This window comes from Hyposmocoma kahamanoa, unplaced genomic scaffold, assembly GCF_003589595.1.
Source record: "Hyposmocoma kahamanoa isolate Upper Pololo Valley unplaced genomic scaffold, ASM358959v1 101, whole genome shotgun sequence".
NCBI classification, from domain to species: Eukaryota; Metazoa; Arthropoda; class Insecta; order Lepidoptera; family Cosmopterigidae; genus Hyposmocoma; species Hyposmocoma kahamanoa.
In genome coordinates, this window is record NW_020653333.1 from 1,219,484 (window position 1) to 1,233,441 (window position 13,958).

At 35.7% G+C, this 13,958-nt stretch overlaps 1 protein-coding gene across 1 annotated transcript in view; it reads right to left on the reverse strand.

Annotated features, from left to right (window-relative positions):
* Window positions 1-13,958, reverse strand: part of LOC113230804 (stromal membrane-associated protein 1) — a 15,015-nt gene continuing 1,057 nt past the window's right edge. Inside the window, exons 2-5 of the mRNA XM_026464896.1 lie at window positions 10,100-10,230; window positions 4,775-4,953; window positions 3,588-3,696; window positions 1-1,289 (exon numbers count right to left, since the gene is read on the reverse strand). Of these exons, the coding sequence (XP_026320681.1) occupies window positions 576-1,289; window positions 3,588-3,696; window positions 4,775-4,953; window positions 10,100-10,230 (1,133 nt within the window). The 3' untranslated portion in view covers window positions 1-575. The remainder of the gene's footprint in view (window positions 1,290-3,587; window positions 3,697-4,774; window positions 4,954-10,099; window positions 10,231-13,958) is intronic.

Below are 13,958 nucleotides of genomic sequence, written 5' to 3' on the forward strand. Positions count from 1 at the left end.
TTTGTGTGCAAGTAAGTTTCAATAAATAAATAATACAAATCGAAGGTATAATATTTGGTTTATAATGAAAGGTAATTATGATGAAATATGATACCATTTAGCAAAAAATATTTTTTTTAAATATGGAATTATGTACACCACTTTTACAATGAAAGACACGTATTGCCTAAGAATAATGCGTTACAACTTGTTAAATAACCAAATAATATGTTTATTACTGTACCTAAATATACCATACAACCGTACTTAACACAGAGAACCGTATTCACAAATGCATTGAACTAGCACAAAGCTCATTTTATATTGGTTGCTGAATTTTCCTAGAAGACCATCCAAATACATTCGACAGGTATCTTTAAATTGTCAATGCAATGAATACTACAGTCAACCAGTGTACCATAAGCCCTATGTTATATGCTGTATGTATACAGCGTTCAGTTCTCATATAAGCCGGCAAATTTATAATAACTATCAATATCACACTATTGCCGCTACCGAACACTTCGTGAGCATTTGGTTGTATAATAATGTTACTCAGGAACAAAAAAATATATTTCCACGTTTCTTTGAACTCGCTATTGCCACGTAGTGTTACTAGCTACGTTACTCGGTGCGAACGCGTTTGGAAAATTCTGTCCTAAGTTCAAGCCACCAAATTGCTGACTTAACGGCTGATTTAACTGTTGATTGCTGACCGGTGCCGAGGGTTGGTTAAAGAATTGCTGACTTTGAAATTGACCTTGTAAAGGCTGCTGCATTGGTTGTTGCATGCCAAACGGTTGTTGAAACTGATTCATTCCTTGAAACTGGTTGAACTGCACACCATTTTGCATGGGCATATTCTGCATACTTTGTTGTATTGGTATATTTTGGCTCATATTGTTGTACTGAGCACTCGGTGTCTGGTATGTCCCAAATGAATAAGATGGTTGACCAAATTGGTTACCTAAATTCGAACCTGGTGCTTGACTGTACAAAGCTAATATACTATCCTTGGTTAGTTTTGATTTCTCCTTTTCCGATGGTGCGGGTTGATTGAAGAAATTTTCCTCCTCTGTTTTCAGGTCTGGTTTTTGTTCCTCAGGTTTGGGTTCTGGTGGTTTCTCCGCAGAGAAGAAGCTGGAGAATATGTCGTCGTTCTTCGATTCTGGTTTAGAGGTATCGAGACCAAGCAAATCTGCTGAACCATTGGATGGCTTAGCTTCTGTTTGGTTTGTTGGAGTGCTACGACCAAGTTTTGGACTTACTGATGATTTTGGTTTGGGTAAACTTGGTATTACGTCCGATTTCTGGAAAAATATTAAAGACAACTTTAAAGCCAAGATATAGAACACTAAAATATAAAAATATGTCTAAAATGACGTGACGGATGTTTAGTTTTACAGGTTCATTCGAAGTAGTGGCCCAAAACAAGTTCATGCAGGAAATTTTACTCTATTTCGATGTTAAAACATCCGTGTAGTCACTTTTGAAGGCAAATCAACAAAACTTAGGGCGCGTTCCCATTATGCCGCGGCGACAGATAGACGTGCAGTGTAAAGTGTCGTGGGAACAAGGTAGGTACAAAATATTTAAATGAAGTTGTTCACACATAGAACAACACAGTTAACTGTCGATCACGACTTTTTTGACGTTACGACAACAGACTGTCGCGACAATAAGAAGAGCTAGAACGACAGTCGTCTGACGATAAATAAAACGTCACAATAAAAATGTGACGACAGATAATCGCAGCTTCAAACGATTCTGTCGTGCAAATGACAATGCGGCTGCCGTGAACCGATAAATTGTCGTTACGGTCTAGTGGGAATAATTAGTCACGACAGTCGTTCAACGATAAAATAAATGTCCACGACACAGCCACGGCATATAGTCGTGATATAGGAACAGGCTAGACGCTACAATCGTCTTTCAATAAATAAAACGTTACGACATAATGGGAACGCGCCCTTACGGAATTTTTCGAATTTTACGAATTTTTCGGAAGTCGAATTTTTGCTCAACAAGTTGTTTTGAAACCGTCAGTGATCCTTAATCATGAGATTCTGCGGCGGTGACTCGATGGAATCAAAAACTATTATGCAGTTTTAAAACTATTATACCAAACTTCTTTTCCATAAGTTCTGGTTAGGAATTTGGATTTGCAAAACCGGGGGAAAACTTTTTCTTCGATGATAACACTATTTTTGTATTCTAGCCCTTAACGACAAAAATGCGAGGTGGCTCGTATTGTGTGGTACGGGCAAGCTGTAAGGGGTGGTTATGGGGGCATGTAAGGGGAAGAATCCCCGTTAGAATTGAGGATGTGTAAGAAAAGAATTACCAGTAGAATAGAATCTCTCAACCTTTATCTGACACTATATATATTAAGAATTACTTGTCGTTATATCTGAATATTCCCAGGCGTGAAACTCATAGTTATTTATCTCGATAATAAAAATACCCTGATGTAACGACAAATGCTTAGACTATGGAAACTAAAGGACATGTTATGTTGACATATATAAATCAGACGTTATATGTATACGATGCATTTCGACGTTGAAAACATAAACATCTTATTGTCTTTGTTTAAATATTGCGTACCGTCTCAAGCTAAAAGAGATAGCATTACATTGATCTGTGTCAAAAACGGGAATCGAAAATACGTAACGTCATCTTAAATGCCAACCGTGTCCATTTACATGACATGACGTGAAGACTACTTGTCTCACTTCGGAGAAATGTCGATTTTTCTGCACAAATCAAAGGCTCTCGGCCAATAGTAGTCAATTGACATTGTATAATCAAACATTTGTATGCTATTTAAAATATGCGAAACATGTTTATACTACACTGTCTCTTGTTACATCTCCTGTTATACCATGTTTTAAGCAAATAAATTTATGATAATAATATTATTATTGATAATATTACTACTTTCATTTATTTCCAAAATTAAATGGAAGTATTAAAGATTCACTTAACTCAGTCACTGATATTAATTCTATACCAATGCATAAATACAAAAAAGCTTACACTATTTGGAAACTGTTTAAAAATTTCTCTATGAAAATATGAACCTTTAGGTTGGAAATGCATAGGAGATCTCCTTTTATTTATATTTCAAAGTTTTCTCTTTTTTATATACTCTCAAATTATATTTTTTCTGTGCAAATACACTTTTCGTAATATTTGAGTATTTATAAACGCAAAACAATAAATTCAAAATTTCATGTGACATTCCCGGATATTCCCATATAACCTAAAATATTCCCAAATGGAATATTGATCTACTTTAATTCAATGTTTTCAGGTCGATAATAGTTAGGGCATCTCCTTTCTTTTATTTTTTTCCATTCTCTAAGGACAAATGCCTTATTCAGCTAATATAATTAAATTCAAAATTAAGAAAATAATACAAAAATAATAATCATATACATATATTGTATATTCTATGATGAGCATGTAATGAACGTAGAGTTAATTGCTGGTGTCGATTTGTCATGTTCGTTTTATTATTAATTTTTATTTGCCTACATTATAGTATTACATATTAAACTAGGGAATTTTGATTTTAGTAGTAGGTTTGAGACTATATGACTTACATTATATTTCTTGTCACTGATGGTGGGCGTAGGTAGCGGGCCTAATCCTGACGTAGTTGTCTTCTTCTTGCGCTTCTGTCTCTCGATCTCCTCGTCTATTTCTTTGTCCCTAAAATATAGTAAAACCATTTACAATCTACTTATGTATGAATATGATAAATAATATTTATGATATTTGAAATGTTGATAATGTAGTCTAAAAAAAATTTTTGATTATATTCAAAAATTATAACAAACTAGTGATGTTACGCTTTAAATCGCAAAGATCTGAGAGGCACTGCCACTGCGCTCGTCACCTTGAGACATAACTTGACAAGTTCCATGTACCTGTAATTTCACCAGCACCCTTATCCTTCATAACCGGAATACAGTAATGCTCACGGTACTGTTTGGCGGCAGAAACAGGTAGGTAGATAGACAGATAAACACTTTATTCGCTTGTATGACACAAATACAGATTGAATACAACATAAATACAAAATTAAACATTTATTGTCATAGAAGTGAAATGGCGCTGACTCAGCGTATGCCATTTATATAGCAGTAGAGCTAATTGTGAAAGAGTTCGTCCTGGGAAGTACTGCCGCCTTAGCAATTTCTGCCGCTAAGAAGTAATGTCAGCAGTGATGGGCGCAGTGGCAGTGCGCCCCAGATCTTTGCGGTTTAAAGAATTGAGAATTATTACGGACAGGCGTGTAGCTTAACCATCAGGCGCACGACTTGTTCGTCCCGTCATTTGATATTATAAAAAATATGCCTAAATTCCCTAAGGTGCTCGTTTTCAGTCAGAACCAACGAGAACTAAACGAGGTACTAAATCTAGAAGTTATTTGCAATGAAAGATCTAATAAACGATTAGGATGGAAATTGTTCAATACAATAACAATGTAATAAAGTGTGAATAGTGCATCTAAAGTAACCTATTCAATATGTAAGTGCATGTGCGGATTTGAATATATATTTGTAACTTTAAGTGAAAATTTCGATTGTGAATATGTTTTAGTGTAATAAATCAAAGTAAAAATGTATATTTAGAAAGGCTACGAAGAAGAGTACTCGGAGATATGAAAAGTAATATTAATATTAAAATTTCCACAAATTCCTAGGTAAGGCAGTAGTTCTCTGAACGAACTCTTTCTCAAGGAGCTCTGCTGCTAAGAAAATTAATAATAAGTTATCGTACTAACCAGTTAACTTTAGGTGGCGGTTGCGGCACCCACTCCTTGGCAATGTACTTCTTGTGCTCATATTTTGCGCGGATGAAAGCTTCGAGGGCGGAGTCGTTCTGCGGCCGACGGAACGAGTCGGGAAGGTTGGCTTCATACACTGCACGCGCGCGGGAGTTACCCATTTGTTGCAGAGACACCTTAAATAACATATTTATTGAGGTATAACATTGAATGATAGTGTGATTGCGATTTTATTATGGCTGTGTGGACTCGAGCCACTGCCAGTTGCCAAGCCACACTAAAGTACATAATTATTTTATATTAGGATGCTATTTCCATGTATAAAAAATGTTTAATTATTTATTTTTTATACATGAAAATATAACCAAATATAAAATAATTAAGTACTTTAGTTTTCATTTAATTTAAATACCTTGGGCACATAGTCACGCAAAACTTATATGACAACATAGACATAGAAAGGGAATGCAAGGCTTTGTCAGTTCGGGGCAATATGCTGGCTCGTAGGTTTGCTCGTTGTACAGCTGATGTCAAAATAACGCTTTTTAAAGCACACTGCCATACATTCTACACAAGTAGACTAGGTCAGTTTTACTCAGATGGCCTACAACTCCCTACGCATTTTGTATAATAATGTGTTCTGGGCTTTGTTCGGGCTTCCTCGCTATTGCAGTGCGTCGGGTTTGTTTGCCGACTCTATTGTAGAGGATTTTTACACAATAATGCAAAAAAAGGTGGCACCCTGCCTTCTCAGAGTGCGAGAGAGCTCAAACAGAGCTTTTAAAATGATAAGTGATAGGTGGGACTCCGATCTGTTTGCTAGGTTTACCGGACTTCACGTCCTGGGTAAACTTAGCCGGTATCATGTAATCATTTCAGTCATTCATTAATTTTATTTTCTTTATTTTTATTCTGTAACTTTTATTTGTAGAATAGATAGCTTGTAAGTGTACTAACAAAATGGACTGTTGTAAATTGTCTCTAATGAATTATTTTTATTTATTTATTTTTTTTATTTAGTATCATTCAAAGTAATATTAAAAAAAAATTAATGGGTTACACCACTTTAGCACTGATAGGCTCAAATACAGTACGGGGCAGCAGTCACAGCATCTTGAAGATGATAGCTACGTTATCATTTCCTAGATTGTCCTTTGATGTTGATGTTGAAAATGAATGTTAATTATGAAATTATAGCGTATGTTATGTGATAAACAACATTGTAGACCTTTTTAAATGCCTCTGTGGCCGAATGGAGGTAGTACTGCCACGTAGAGGTCCCAGGTTCGATTCCCGGGCCGGGAGAAATATTTGTATGGCCTACATTTTTTTCTTTCGTGAGATTGGGTGTAATTTGTGGTCTATGTGTGTGTATGGCACCCGCGACACAGGGTTTCCCTAGTGCGGGGCTATGTTGAATGTGTGTGTGTGCGTTATTTTATTTTTTTTATTACGTTGTCCGAATAAAATAACAAAAAGAAATTAACCTTCGATGTGTCTTTTCTATAATGCTTCTAAGAAAAATGCCGTACAATGATTAAAATACTACGTCTAATAAATATATGTAGAACATTGACCAGGTCAATGATGTAGAATGAAAAAAAATAGTTATATACAAATAACAACCTTATTAACTCCAGAATACGGTAGATGGTAATCGGCGCATTTTTTTTGTCTACAGTTACATTATTTCACGTTCAATTTGACCAGTTTAATTTGAACCGCGATAATAACAGATTACTTCATAGTGAAAGGTACCCTTGTGGATGCGCCACGGTTTACCAATCTAATACTAAATCCGCATATTTCAGTGTATGACGTAAATTGACGACGTAATCACCTATTTTATGATGGCCTAGTATATTTTCACGAAAACTACAATTAAGAAAATAACAATTTCTAATAACCATGATAACGATAAAGCCTGACTCACATAATTTATAACGCGTAGCAAAAAACATTGTTTTCATGCATTATGTAATATCGTCACTTACGACATTATGGGACGTAATATATCGTCGCCTTATTTTCTCAAACTCATGTCTCGTACCTTAAAGCGCAAACTTGCAAAAAAATGGATTGTATATAGTTTGCAGGCTGATTTCACATCACATTTACACGCTATTTCCTTCATATTTACACGCTAGCTTTTACCTATTCTTAAAGTAATGCATTCAAATTAAAACATGCTTGAAAAGAAATAAATAGAAAGTTTTGCTCTTTATAAGATACGAGTTTTAGAAAGTAAGGCGTCGATACGATTTTGATGAAAAGGATTAATAATTCTTTTATTTGTGAAAACAAGTTGTATATGTAGAACTTAACGTAGAGTTAACATGTAACAAAATACCTACAGTTTCACTGTATCCGGCCAAACATATTGATGTTATTTTATACATTTACTCACATGTGCGTGCACATATGGATTTAATAAGTCATTGATTTAAACGCGGTAAATGTTATTTTGTTCAATTTCAAGGATAACAATTGTTAATATGAGTCATCGGAAAGCGTGAAACACTGTTTTGCTGGTAACCTATCACAAAGTCGAAAATTTTTTGTCCGAAATATCGTTTGTTCGAATTTTCATTACACCGAAAACCGAATTATATCGAAACAGTTGTTCTTTCTGGATATGTTGAATGTTTATCGCAAAGACATGATTAAGTTCGGCTAGGTTAGGGTTTAACGGAAAAAACATTTTCCTCTCAAAATTACTTTCGAGGCTATGAAATTTCGACCAAACGTTATTTCTGGTAAATGTCATTTCGGACTACTGATAGGTAACCTGTTTTGCTAGATCAAATGATTTAGGTCATCATCGTTATCAATCCATTAATACGTCCCACTGCTGGGCACGGGTCTCCTTTCAGACGAGGGTTTAGGCCATAGCTGCCGTCCGCTATAACGCGGCTAAGTGACAAACAAATATTTTGAGATATCATAAAAACCATAACCCCGTTTTCAGAATATTGAAATTGTTTAATGATATTTCAGCTTTGCATCGTTAGGGTAAGTTCCGATCCAGGCGGCGTCGTGGTGAATGTGCACTGACCCCAGTCCCTCAGTAGGCCCTCAGTCTGTTTTTAAAAGAGAATTTTGTGCTCTATTTTTTGCTTTATTTAAAACGGTTACTTAACCATTTGTCACTTTTTTCATTCACACCGCGTTTTCGTTAGTGACGGCAGTTAGTCCGCCACACTGGCCCAATGCGGGTTGGGGACTTCACACGTTTTCCGAGGGTAGTGAACCTTCTTCGACGTGCAGGTTTCACCACGATGTTTTTCTTCATCGAAAAGCTCACGGTAAATTTCAAATTACAATTTCGCACATAAATTCCGAGAAACTCAGAGTTGCGAGCCCGAATTCGAACCCACGACCCTCTGTTTGAGAGGCAGTAGGTCAAACCGTTAGGTACCACAGCTTTTTTTTTGTTTTATGGTTTAGGTATTTACTATTGAATAACGGTCTTACAAAAAATATACAATTCACCTAAGTATGTTGTCTTAATTGTCTGTGCTCATTTGTTACACGATAGGACGCACTTTACCTGATCATATAAAATCATAAAAACAGAATTAAATGAAAGTCAAACGAGTTATTTAAGAATAAAATATCTAACTATGCACGTAATTTTTTTTAAAGCACTGCAGAGAACCTGCTAAACTTTGGTTTTCAACTAAAGTAAAATTGCCCAGCGGTTTAACGACACGCAACGCCGCCCGCCGCTTCGTCAGTCGCCATCGAGCGCTTGTCGACGTCCGATCTGAGTCAAATTTTCTTTAAAATAAGAAAATCAATCTTTAAAGTAATATCAATAACGCACACACTCAACATAGCCCCGCACTAGGGAACCCTGGGTCGCGGGTGCCATGGACACACATATAGACAACCACAAATTACACCCAAACTCACGAGAGAAATAATTGTAGGCCATACAACTATTTCTCCCGGCCCGGGAATCGAACCTGGGACCTCTGCGTTACAGTCCGGCATGATAAGCGTTCGGCCACGGAAGCATTTAATAAAATAAATATAGTAAATAAAATAAGTTTCATTGATATTAATTTAAAGTGCGCGGATTGCGGGACGCGAATGGGCGACCGACCCCACACACACCTCAATTAAATATTCCTAAAATCTTGCCTCGCGTTTAAATACCTCGCCATAAATTTGAGGGACTTGTCAACTTATGTAAGTGATGGGACGAACAAGTCGTGCGCCTGATGGTAAACGACACGCCTGTTCATAACAGTTGCAGTGCCACTTAGAGCTTTAAATTGCAAAGATAGTAGGGGCACTGCCACTGCGCCTGTGAACCTCGGTTGACAAGTTCCTTCTGCCTGTAATTTCACCAGCAGCCCTTCAAAACTGGAACACAGTAATGCTCACATTATTGTTTGGCGGCAAAAATAGGTAAGGTGGCAGTACTTCCCTGGATGAACTCTTTCACACAGAGCTCTACTGGTACTAAACTAAAAGGGTGACGGGCGCAGTGGCAGTGCCCACAGATATTTGCGATTTAAAGCTCTAAGTCACGCTGCAAGTGTTATGGATTGGCGTGTCGCTTACCATCAGACGCACGACTTGTTCGTTCCGTCAAAATGCTGACTAAAGCCTTAACAAGGCATTGTGGCTTGAACAAGCTCATGTCAAATATTGGACAGAGACAAAATAGAGGCTGTAAATTCTGCCACGAGGCATCTCCTTACCCAATGCTACCCTCTGATCATCGAATATATATATATAACCAGAAATAAAGACAAAATAAGGGCCATGTATCCCTGGCAACTCATCAGGTAAATGGGCCTTATATCACTTTTAAATATCAACTCTCGTTTGAGCTGAAATCACAAATGAGAAAGCTGAAATAGTACAGCGCCAACAATTGACCTATGTGTACTTCTCCGTATATTCCAAAAATATTCTGTATTTATTGTAATAAAGATAATATCTCTAACAATAGGGGCTGTTCCATTCGGTGGTGTGGGAAAAACGGCAAAACATCTATTACAAAACAAACGAAATCACATTTCATCGGTAATTAAATATTAAATAATCTCATTTCAATTTTCGTCCATTATAGCAAAGCTTAAGTTAAACTGGTTGGTTTGAAGTGAAACAATTGACGTCCCGATTGTTTCGAATTCGCACTGGTCAATCGAAACGCAGTTGTCACAGTAATGATATGGCAGAATAGTTTTCAAACAAATTAAATGACATTTCGTCTCTATTTCTGGTTATATACTCAATGTTTCACACTAACAACGCCCCTAAAGCATCAGGTATGAACGAACTTCTAAAGAGACGGCGTGCACTAACCACTTGTTCTGGCGTCCAGGAATCGAGATTGACACTCTTGACCTTGGAGATATGCACGCCCAGGTTGCGGTGGATGCCAGCGCAGCGGATGCAGAGGAAGATGCCCAGGTTCCATGACGCCCAACGTGGACCTGCAAATGTTTGTGGGTTTAGAAGTAAATATTTAATTAAGAAATAAAAAGTTAGCACTATTATTGTTAAGACGCTAAAACATAGCTACGATATTATCTTCTACAAAAGGGCGACGAACTCCTCCAAACCTGTTTTCTATTAATTAAAATAAAGCATTATTAATTACTTGAATGGTTCTAGAAATAATTTTAGACTGACAAATATTTAACTAAATGTTTTTTTTTTTCAATTATAAACACATTCTAGTAGCAGTAAAACTTCTGTGAAGAAATAAGTACATCCCTGGACGAGAGCACACTACTGCCACCTTTCTTATTTCGGTCGCCAAGCATTAATGTGAGCTTTATTGCGTTTCGGTTTTGAAGGGTAAGCAAGAGTGCTGGTGAAATTATTTTCTTATAATATCAAGTGACGGGACGAGCAAGTCGTGTGCTTGCAGGTAAGCTACGCGCCTGTCTATAACAGTTGCAGTGCCACTCAGAGCTTCAAATCGCAAAGATCTGAGGAGCACTGCCACTGCGCCTGTCACCCTGAGAATACTATTTTAAAATATATTATTATGATTTGGGTCATTATTCCCGAAAAACAGCGAGATAATCAGAAAACTAAAGAGCACACAATATGAAAAGACCAAATGGTGCAGGCGCTCGAATGGAAATCAAATCCTCCATAATTTCGATTAACATCCAACCCAGGAACCTTCTACATAGTAAACGAGCATTAGAAGATTACATATCATTAGAAGGTTACTAGAAGATCACTGCCTTTTACAATTTAACAAATTGTACAATTATTAATATAAAGGTTGAACAGAGAACTAAGAAAATTGAATTCGATCTGGCTGGTTTCGAACCAGCGCCTTCAGCATACCGTGACACTTTCCCATCTAAGCTATGGAACGAACCAGCTGATCTTACGTTTTCTTGTTCTATATGCTTATTGCAGATCTTTGTTTTTAATTATTAACGACGACGGCGACGACGCAAGAGTAATTTAATTTCACTTTCATTTTTCAACCATTACTGTTCCACTGCAAGGTAAAAGCCTCCCTTCCCTTTTTCCACTATTCGCGATTTAACGCCGCTACAGGCCTAGACCTCATATACGCCGTCCAATTCGTCACGCCGTCTCGTTCTGAGTCTAAGAGTAGCATCGCGTGAGTACCCATATATGGCATCCATTGTAAGAGTGCTTCTTAACAATGTATTCAAGAGTAATATGATGATACAATATTTACTATATTATTTAGTACGCAATGAAGAAATTCCGCTAGACGTAATGTAATGAATTTATAAACATTGTCGATTTTAAAAACATTTTTTATTGTCAAAATAATAAACATTACAATGTGTAGTATTGTTGACAGAAAGATGCAAGTGACATTAATGCCTGTTTGATGATATACACACCACACATAGTATACACCCTAACTCACAAGTAGAAATACATATATAATAATAAAAACATATATATACAAATATTTCTCGCAGCCTGGGAATCGAACTCAGCACTTCTGCAGTTTAGCATGACCGCTCGGCTATGGAAGAAGTTTAAATTTACACAAAATTATCTCTGGGGCACTACTCAGGATAATGAGACCTTAGAAAAGTTTTCTACCTAAAACTGTCCTGTCGAACCCGTGACCTCCACATCTAGAGCCACTGTGCTAATCACTGAACCACGAAGGCTGTCAGTTATGATTAGTCGAATTTTGTCAAGGATTTACCTAATTTATTACATTTGTACTGAATTGATATTCAATTATTTTTTGTGAGATATCTCCACTAGTTTGTTATAATTATTGATACAAAGATCGAAAACTTAGAAAAAAATTCCTTCAATCCGGACGGATTCGAACCGACGTCTCCTAGCATACAGCGCCAGATGCTATGATAACTAAGCATTGCTTAGGAATATAAAATAGGATTTTTTCTAAGTGTTAGATCTTTGTATTAATAATTATAACAAAGTAGTGGAGAAATTTCACAAAAAATCTTTGTATTAATACATAATTATAAATATACCTATTCATACAATTGGTACAATTATGCACAGCATACCTTAATTGATGATCGCTCTTTTTTTTGCCTAGGTTAAATATAATAAAAATGTATAATCTTGCATCAGCTAGAAGATATAAACTATTAAGTATTATACATGATACAAGATAACACTGTTAACACAAAATTTGATAGTTTATTTATTCATAGATGAAAAGACTTTTTCTGTTACTTTTACATTACAGTTTTTAAATTGATAGTCTGTCTTATAGTTTGTTAACTTTTCATAGCACTGATTCACTCTTTGTTAACAAGTTGTCAAGTTTGTTTTTTAAGGCTTTGACAGAAACTGCAGATCCATATCTTCCAGTAGTATGTGCCAATTGTGGACCACGGTTGCTGAAGAAGTTAGTGCAGAAAGTATCTTGGTGGGACCACCACTTCAAAAGATATACAAGGGATTGAAGATTTTTTTCATGAATACATACATCAATGTATAAAACTTTGCTACAGTATAGTTTTTGTTTCATATTTAAGACAAAACATCTGATAATCACCGTTTGCTATGTATAACAAGTTATATATATTATACATAATGTGGTACACATTATGTACATTATATATTATGCGCAGTATACTTTTATTGATGACCTGTATTACATAATTATGAGTTTTACGATGTCCTCTACTAGTACACACTTTAATTAAGGAAAAACCTACTGAATAGTATGAATTGCAATACAAGGTAAGACTCATTCCCAAGTACGTAAGCAAAGGGTATTTGCTATATTAAAAGAGTTTTAACATAAATGCTTTAAGAAAATTCATAAAATGACTGATTGGTAGCCTTGGTGTCCTAGCACTGTGGGCACTATACTTAGTTTTTTAGGATTAGAAAAAACATAAGTAGTAAAACAAAGAAGCAGTGCTTATTATTTTCCTTAAATGGCGGTTACTAGATGTGGACCAGTGTGAGTTGTCATGAGATAATATAAAAATTATGGCGATGATGCCTGTCAGTTGTGTAGAACTCAAAAATTATAAATATTTATTATTAAAACAGGAAAAATATATTATAAAAATATATATTTACTCTAAACTTCATTTTTTATTAAACGACTTCAAAAATAGGACCACTCAGTAGTGGTCCCATTTAAATTTGAAGAAAATATTCCACCTCTGAGGGTGGCAAACTAAGGGATCAATGACTTTTGAAGTCAGTTTTTTTAGTAATTTTTTTTTTTTTTTCATTATTAGTTTTACGGAATCAGAATAAGGCTCAACTGTACATTACCATAGCACGAGTTGAGAGTTGAAATTAATATGGTGAATAGATTACATAGTTAGCAGTCTAATCCTAAAATATTAGCTTTAGGAAACTCGTAGTTTTGATAATAAAAATTATTGAAATATTCGAAAATAAGTGATAGGAAACGGGTTTTGTAGGTTAGGAAGGCACAGCGTTTGGTTGTTGCAGTATTTTTTTGCGTTATTTCAAAAATTTTTCACAGTATTGAATTAAACAGCACAAATTAATACGTAATTGTAAATTTAACATAGAAATTTACGATAATTAGTATGTAAGCTTTTATTTTTGAACAATTATTTTTTGTTGCAAAAAAATAACGAAACGTGAAAAGAACGCCATGGTGTTTGTTGTTGTTTACTGTTTGATGTATGCATCAATTAGGATTTTGCGTTTTTGCCTGGTTTTAAGTTAAATTTAG